This window comes from Nasonia vitripennis, chromosome 5 (assembly GCF_009193385.2).
Source record: "Nasonia vitripennis strain AsymCx chromosome 5, Nvit_psr_1.1, whole genome shotgun sequence".
Classification (NCBI taxonomy): Eukaryota; Metazoa; Arthropoda; class Insecta; order Hymenoptera; family Pteromalidae; genus Nasonia; species Nasonia vitripennis.
The window spans coordinates 17,692,860-17,701,601 of NC_045761.1; the positions used below are offsets into that span (position 1 = coordinate 17,692,860).

At 37.4% G+C, this 8,742-nt stretch overlaps 1 protein-coding gene across 3 annotated transcripts; it reads left to right on the plus strand.

Moving 5' to 3' along the window:
• Positions 1–2,740: 2,740 nt before the first annotated feature.
• On the plus strand, positions 2,741–8,742 carry LOC100119682 (LIM domain-containing protein jub). 3 transcript variants are annotated; one of them, XM_008204401.4, is made up of 9 exons: positions 2,741–3,375; positions 3,448–3,900; positions 4,377–5,188; positions 5,261–5,885; positions 5,960–6,050; positions 6,567–6,736; positions 6,808–6,870; positions 6,944–7,126; positions 7,368–8,742. In XM_008204401.4, the coding sequence occupies exons 1-9, from the start codon at positions 3,346–3,348 to the stop codon at positions 7,587–7,589; spliced, it is 2,649 nt and encodes an 882-aa protein (XP_008202623.1). In that variant the 5' UTR covers positions 2,741–3,345; the 3' UTR covers positions 7,590–8,742. The 3 variants fall into 3 exon arrangements, with proteins under 3 accessions (XP_008202623.1, XP_008202595.1, XP_016841825.1); XM_008204373.3 differs by having other exon boundaries at positions 2,746–3,375; positions 6,944–7,141; XM_016986336.2 differs by having other exon boundaries at positions 2,748–3,900; positions 6,944–7,141.

An 8,742-nucleotide genomic window follows, 5' to 3' on the forward strand; every position in this document is an offset into this window, starting at 1 on the left:
AACTCAACTCCTATACGTTCACATATTAAATATTTAAACATCCATCTAGAAAATGCAAAGCAATGATTTCTATTCAAAAGCATTGATTAACATACGTCATAGAGAAAATTTTTACATTTTGCAAACATAAAATAATATAGAAGTATAACATATAAAACATCCTAATTATTAAGTAGACAGAAACGAAAATGAAAATGGATTAGTTTCTGCCGAAACGAATTGTATACACGTGCGTTATGCAGAAAGTAAAAATTAAAATTCTATGATACTTAATATTTGAAGCGAACATAGTGTATACTATCTACATCTTTGCACATATTCCAGAACAAGCTAACAACATTTTAAAATCATCTGAAAATGGTTGTTGAAAAGAAAACAAACTTCAGCGTTTTCATGTGTTCGATTCTACATAATTTTGCTTCCTCCTAGAGGAAGCTTTGTAATAGTAAAGATTTCAGTTTCGCTAAAACTTCGTAGAAACGCATTTGGAGGTGTTTAGAGTTCGAATCATGCGGTTTTAGAAAATGTCCGTGCTTTCCACGCGCGCGCGTATGCGTGTGTGTGTACGTATACCGTTATGATTCTGGAATTACGCGACCGATCGTAATAAAATTTGACATGCATATAATATGTTTTCTGATTCTGAATTCGGAAAAACATTTTTTTATGATTCTGACCATTTCGTGGTCATATTCGAGCCATTTTTCGATTTTTGAAAAAATATTTTTGCTTTATTTTGATTGTATGATTTATATAACATGTTCAACAACTAGTAATTATACCTTTTCTATTTGCGCCCTCGTATCTTAAGATAAAAGCTATCAATAAAGTGATTAGTTTTTCTTGAATTTCAGTAACTCAGAAAACACTTTTTGCTTGTTTATAAAATGTGGCTTTATTGTTTTAAACGTAAAGCAAATTTAAAAATAGTGGGCTTGCCGCCCTGTTTTGAACCAACATTGTTTTCCGCCGTTTCCTGGAGCGGAAATGTGGATTATTTCTTAAAATTCACAAAATACATTATTTACAGAAAAATTTTTTTATTGGATATATTGGATGTATCACGGACATAAAATACATACTTTTATTACGCCACAAAATTAAATGATAACAAGTTAATTCACAAAATTACGACATACCATTTTTAACGTAATAACCCCCAAAATAGCCCTTTACCGCAACGTACCGGCAACGTCTCTAACAATGTTTTCTTGGCTTTAGAGGAACGTTCATTGGTTCCCAGTTGTTACAGTAACGTTTCCACAATATGTTTTAGTTTTTTCTCATACGTTTTTGTACACTTTCTTACATTTTCAGATTTGTTAACTTTTTTTTTACATTTTATTACATTTTATTACATATGTTATTTTACCGCCTAATATAGTCAATATATTTTTTTAATTATTAATTTTATAATAAAATGTAACAATGCATAAGAAATTGTAAGAAAAAGTAAAAGGATGTAAAGAAAATAAAAAAGTCGCCATTTTCGTATATAATATTACACTTACAGACAATTTTTTACATTTTGTTATACTTTTCTACGTATCGTTACATTTGTCATTTCAAAGAAGAGACCCCCATGAAATCCTGGATCAATGGATTTGTAATAAATTGTAATAAAACGTAACAAAATGTAATAAAATGTAGCAAACTGTAATAAAACGTAAAAATGGTCCGAAATTCAACAAAAACGTACAAAATGGTACAATTTTTTACATTTTCTTATATTTTATTACACTTTATTACATTTTTTATTTCGACTAGGGTACTTAGCATAATATATAAAAAAAATTTTGTTGTAGCACCGAACCACCTTAAATAATCAACGGCAAGTGTGCATTAAAATAGTAATTTTGAAAAGTGCAACCATCTTATTTTTTTATAACTACTAGTCAGCTGATTCTAGCTTACCTACTGAACTTCAATGCTTGACATTTTCAAAACTGATTCACCGCATTCATCAATTTAAGGGGATGTCGTCCCAAAAAAGACTGTTTTTGTATAACTTAAAACTTTTTGAACAAATTTTGCAAATGAAAAACCGAGTCTGTAGCGTCGTAGTGTTGAGTTTAATGAATCGTTCTACCGAAAGAAAAATTTGATCGGACTTTCTGTTTTTCTAGAAGTTTGGAAATACAAAATACCCCGTGGCGGATTTGCGAAGCTTTTGGGACGACTCCCCCTTTAAATTTACTTCACAAAGTATATACTACTGCCTGCTTGAAAAATGCTGGAGTTGTATATCTTATTATATCAATCCATATATCATTTTCACACAATATAAGTACACGCTCATGAAAAAGCTAGCATTTTTAATTTGTTATATTTCTAAAAGATAAATCCACACCACCAGGTGAATTTTCCTTATTACTACTGTAATAGCTGTTTATCAATCATTTTTCCCTAAATAATATAAGCAGGAATCGTGTGTATGAAGTACAAAGAGTCCGGTGAGTCCGCCTGCACGGAACGTTATCCTTCGGCTTTGATATATGTCACATATGACTCCTCTCTCCGATGTTTTCCATTCACTCCCGCATCGCAACCCAACCTAACCCTCACCAATGTCTCCGTAAAATCCAAAAGCATATTTTACACTTACAGTATATAGGTGTATAAGTGCATTGGGCTTATAATTTTATAATTCATAGCTAAAAGATAGTAAAATAGTACCTATATAGTTTGACTAAGATTTACATCACAAAAAAAAGGCTTTTCAGTAGGTGGCGGGTCGATCGAAATAACGAAGTTAAAGACATCAGGACATTCGCACGATAGGGGGAGGGGACGCGAGACTCACGAGAGTAACCTCAGCTGTTGCATAGCCTACTGACACGAAAAGTCCCGAAGACGCCCGAGCGCGAGCACTTCCTCGGGAGGAACGACGACAGACACGTCCTCCGCTGCTCCAATGTGCATCATCCATCCGACAGCAGAGTAGCTTCATATACCTATATACTCCGTGCTTTTATATACCTCGAGTCTCTCGCAGATTCGCATCTGCACGAGCGGGGGAGTGCAGACCTGCAGACGCAAGACGACAAACAACAAAAGAGTGTGCAGTGCAGTGTGCCGCCGATCTCGCTTCCAGTCAGCGCGTCGTGCTCACACGCGAGACGCGAGAGATTTTTACTCTCACACCGCAGGTGGTCGTTTTCCCGGGAGCTTTGGAAAACCGCTACTCAAGGGAGACGCTCTGTGCGCGCTGTGATTTCTGCGTTCTCGGTTCAAGAGTCGAGTCACTTTTTTCGGCTGGATTTCTTGTGCTACATCAATTTTCGAAAGTGAACCGTAGAGCTTACTTCATTTGCATAAAGGCTCTTGAGACCACGGTGATGATTCATGGTCCAGAGTGCTGGCTGCTCAGACAATGTCAGTGTGCTGATACTTAGTTGCTTTCTCCTTCTCTCTTCTCCAGTGAATACACCTCATAGGTATTTTTAGAGTTTGCCAATGTGTGACTCGGCGGACAGCTCGCTCATACAGAAGTTGAGCTACCTTCGCTTCGAAGATGACAACAATGGACGGATATCCAGCTCTAGGCCAGAGCCACAGATGCCAGTGCCCAGGTCTGTTGGAGCCATTGAGAGCTTCATACAGCCTGACAATCACAGGGCTGCTCTGCCCAACACTGAGTACAAGATCTACGAGAGGGAGAACATCATAGCGTCGTCCAGGTTTGCTACTCCAAAACCGGTGGAGCAGATAGATGAGCATCATCAGCATTTGCATGGACAGGATAAAAAACAGTCGCCGGTTTACGAAAACATAGAGTACTATCCTCAGCATGGACAGACTACTTATCCACCGTATTATCATCCAGTGGACTCTAGGAGAAGCTCAAGAGACAGTCCAAGGACATCGATCTCTAGTGAACAGTTTGATGGAGGATTCAAGGTTGGTGCTTCGAGTTATTTTGTCTTGAAAATTCAGTATTGGATTTTTTAGTACAGCCAAAATCGTCTAATGAGTTGCCAATGCACCGTTAAAAATGAACATAAAAATAAATTGACATAACCTGGATGTATGTCAATGTCAACTGAAAATAGATCTATACCTGGTGAAATTTATTCTCTTGTAGAATAATATCACTTATTAGACACCGTAACTATATAAAGAAATTAAAATCATAAAAAAGTAATGTGTAACCAAATTACAGATTCCTGCTTCTGAAATTCAAAGTATTGATTCAAGCAAAATTTAGGACACTTCATTTCTATTATTGTATTGCATTCAAACTATTTATATGACTTGCGTAAAGAACTTTTGTGGAACACTTACTTCACATTTTATTCAGCTAAGATAAAATTATGTTATTTTTAAAACACTATGATGCATTTGGAATTCAATTTTTTGATGTTTTGCTTTTTTAGCAACTTTGCATGGGGCCTTCTGATGGAGGCATGGGACATTTGAAGAAAGCACAACCTCAGGTGCCAACTAGCAGTCGATACCAGTCAGCTTCACCAGCCAAAGAACTACCACCATATGAAGCTCCGCCTGTTTATGAAAACATACAAGATGTTCATTACTCCGAAACAAATAAAAACAAGACTAGGCCTCAACCTCAAGTTCCAGCCAACTACTACAACTCCATGAATATAAATGGTGGAGACTATGTTGTGATGACCGGAAAAGTTCCTCCGCAAGGACTAAAAGCTACTTCATACGTTCCACAAAAGTTTGATCGTAGTCAAAACTATGACAACATATTCCAAAGATCCTATGATCCTAATTTATGCAACAAGTACCTTTCTACTTCATTGGAGCAACAAAACAATAAGAGTACTTATGTACCACCTTCAGAACTTCAGCAGGCAAAGAACTTTGCATATGAGCAACAGCAGCAACAGCAATCCCATCAACAGCATCATTCGCAGCAGCAGCAACAGCAACCTTCGCAACAGCAGCAATATGTTCCAAGGACGAATTTGTCTTACCATAACGAGGCAACGTCTGTTCGTTACACTCCAGAACCTCAATATCAGCACTACCGCGGTGCCACAATTGACGGGCCCACTCAGCATCATCACTACCGACAAGATACCGTCCCAACGACCAAGCAGTATATTGACCAAGCTTCCATGGGGTCCAATACTGCAAATAATCCTACCTACTACAATGACGTGCAGTCGCGAAGCCTACCCGCATATAACCAACCGAGATCTGGAGATTCTCTCAGCAGGTAATCTTTTAATCCTTAAAACAATATAATTATAATCAACCGGATAGCACAAATTTCAATTTTACTTTAAAGAAACGCTCATTGCTATTCTCCGAGCCGCATCAGCCAACAAAATGATCGAAACTGCCAACCGCAACACTCGGAGAATCATCCAGAGCCCGAACCGAGAGTCTCCAACCACTATGCATCCGTTCATCCGAACGAGCGAAGTTACTCCTCCAGTCCGTCCGGCGAGCGAAACTTGAGTCACGACTCTGCCAATACCGAGCAAATCCGAAAAGCCCCAGCCCCGCAGTATGCTTCAAACTATCCCCAACCAGCGGCTCCCCAGTCTCCGAAAATCAGCTACCCTCAAACGGCTCAAATATCCAACAGCCAAGAAGCAGTACTTTATTCGCCAAAGCGCGAAGCCAACTCCGAGAATCCTATGAGGGGACAGGTACAACCTGCGGTGACCAGTGCGGCTACGAGCGGTGGACCCGAGGTACCATCTACGTCCGGTATACAAGGTCCGAGAATAACGAGTTTGCCTCCGGGGGTGACAAGTGGAGTTGCTGGGCCCGTGGTGTTGAACGACGGTGTGCCGATGTTGCAGAAGCACGTTGAATTGGATTCGGAACCGAGAGTCAATCCGCCTATCAAGCCAACTCTTGGAAAGGGACTACTGCCGTATAATGTTACACCGCCTAGACCATCGGTAATTTTGTATACGATAGTCTTAGGACGGAATTTTGGAAAAAATGCTAATGTCATTTAATTAATGATTTGCAGGGACCGACCGAAGCAGAACGAAAGATCGAAGAACTAACAAGGCAACTCGAGGAAGAGATGGAGAAACAAGAGGAAGAGGGTGAATATTTCGGTAAGCAATAGTACTGTTTCTTTTATTTATACTTAATTGGCTGTAGACGAAATAGACAGGGAAACAATTTTAATGAGCAAACAAAGAACATACGTTCGTGTCAAGCAAACACGTGTGTCTTACGTTACTTGCATTTTCATCGCATGCTATTCTCACCGATACACGGTCATGTTAACACATGCGCCTACATACACTCACAGACCTGCTACAGTACAGTAATAACTAATCTGTCTATAGACAGACCCGTCTGACTTGTTGGTGGATTCTAGTTTGGCTGTTGAATGGTGAAACAGTAACTCGGCTGGTCGAGTCAATGGCACAAATGCCATTACACATCGTGTCAGTCTCTCACGATCATTATTATCTCCAAACGAGTCTTTCATTACGTCTTACCAACTTTCTATGCAAATTTTCGTGTACAGAGAACATTGTTCGGAAGCTAACTGACAATTCGTATATTGTTAAATGTATTTCGAAAACAAAGAGATTCTCAATAAGCTCCCTTATTATTTACAGGCATTTGTCACACGTGTCGCGAGAAAGTAACAGGTGCGGGACAAGCCTGCCAGGCGATGGGTAATCTGTATCACACGAACTGCTTCATATGCTGCTCTTGTGGTAGAGCACTTCGTGGCAAAGCCTTCTACAACGTCGACGGTCGAGTTTATTGCGAAGAGGATTATCTCGTGAGTAAACAATTCCAAGTTATCTTGCTTTTACGTTAGAAAAAAATTAATTATCCCCCTTTCTTTTGCAGTACTCTGGATTCCAACAAACGGCTGAAAAATGTGCTATATGTGGTCATCTCATTATGGAAATGGTAAGATATCGCACATAGTCATTGTTCTCAACAAATTCACTTTAATAATGCATTACGTTATACTTGCCAACAGATTCTGCAAGCTATGGGAAAATCATACCATCCTGGGTGCTTTAGATGTTGCGTGTGCAACGAATGCTTGGACGGTGTTCCGTTCACTGTCGATATAGATAATAAAATTTACTGTGTTAATGACTATCACAGAATGTTTGCTCCAAAATGCGCCTCATGTGGTAAAGGAATTACACCCGTTGAGGTAAACGATATCGAAGTGCGTTGGTTTTTTTGTGTTTATTTTCTATACTTTTCTTTTCTGTTTCTCCTAATTTCGACCTTACAATCATATTATTTTTTATTAATTTTTATTTCGTTTCGAAGATGGCTTCTATTTTTCATTTTCCAGAAGCTAAGGTTATTTATTTTACAATAACCATTGCTTCAAGTATAAAAAAAACTGTCAACATTATATTAACTTTGCATTCATCGTTATTTCTTAGGGCACTGAAGAGACAGTACGCGTAGTATCTATGGATAAGGATTTCCATGTTGACTGTTACGTATGCGAGGAATGCGGTATGCAACTGACGGATGAGCCAGACAAACGATGCTATCCACTAGACGGTAGGCTAATGTGTCGCACTTGTCACATTCGAAGTATTTCGCATATACCATCTAGACATCCACAACCTGTATCTGCAAGTTATCAGTTTATGGGTTGATTATCTAGGACCAATGTTTAGGAATTTTTATTTTCAATAAGGACACGACGTATTGAGTGCCCCAATGTGATATAATAAGATAACTAGAAGTATTTCGACTAACGGTTGCAAGTACGAAAGTGCATAATGACTTGTTTAGACTAATTTTATCAACAAACAACAATGCGTTTGCGTGCTGAGAATAATTTATAAAGTAAGTTTAATTGTTTTTATTGGATATATATATTCTGCAGATGTTATTAGATGTAACATTTACTGGTTGAAAAAAAAAAACGACATCGATTAGTATAATTTGAGGAATAACGTTTTTTCCATTACAGAATATACAAAAGTAGAAAGCCTTGGCCTCGCAAGTAGAGGTTAGATATTAAATAAAAAATATATACTCATAATCAGCCTAGCAAAATATTAATATAATCAAATATTCGATCTAATCCAAAAATGAGTATTATTTACATCTCTAGGCTATGTTCTTTTTAAAGTACACATTTTTTAAATAGTTGTGACTTCTTTAATGCGGTACAAAGAATCGTTACTTAATGCGATTTTTATCGTTATTATTACCATTTAACAGATTTGCTAAGATGTAGAGTGAGAATTATAGCGGCGTATCAAAAAGAGCACTTTTTTAAAAAGCTGATAAGCGTTTGTGAATCAAAACGCACAATATATTAGATTAAATCGAGTATTCCCTGCAATTCAATGCTAACATGGCAAGTTTTTGATCAAATTTACAAAACATGACTAGCGTAATTATAACGCCAAACTCAGTATTTGTAATAAATGTTACATTTATAATGTTATACAATCACAAATGACTGATATTCAAGAAAAGCAACGGATTTCCTATGCGATTTTGATAAGCTAGACGATTACGCTGTTTTCTAGAATGCAATTTTTTAAGCGAAATTTTACAATGCGACCACGAGGACATGTAATTTATTTTTTTAATCACAAAGTTACGTTTGGTTAACTCTCACTATTCACGTTATACACGCTGCATATTTTTTAAATTTTCTAAGAGGTGTATATTTTTATTGAACGCCTGAATTTAAAATAAGTTTAATCTTATTAATTTTTAACTGTTAATGGAATATCGATAGAATATAACAGTAACTCTTAATCTATCATGAATAAAAATATTGATCGTACA

What these genes read in the sequence shown, in the direction of transcription:
- LOC100119682 (XM_008204373.3), top strand. Translation starts at nt 3,346, where the DNA reads ATGGTCCAGAGTGCTGGCTGCTCAGACAAT. An exon ending in ATTGCGAAGAGGATTATCTC is followed by an intron (nt 6,737 to 6,807) that starts GTGAGTAAACAA and finishes TTTCTTTTGCAG; the next exon opens with TACTCTGGATTCCAACAAAC. An exon ending in GTCATCTCATTATGGAAATG is followed by an intron (nt 6,871 to 6,943) that starts GTAAGATATCGC and finishes ACTTGCCAACAG; the next exon opens with ATTCTGCAAGCTATGGGAAA.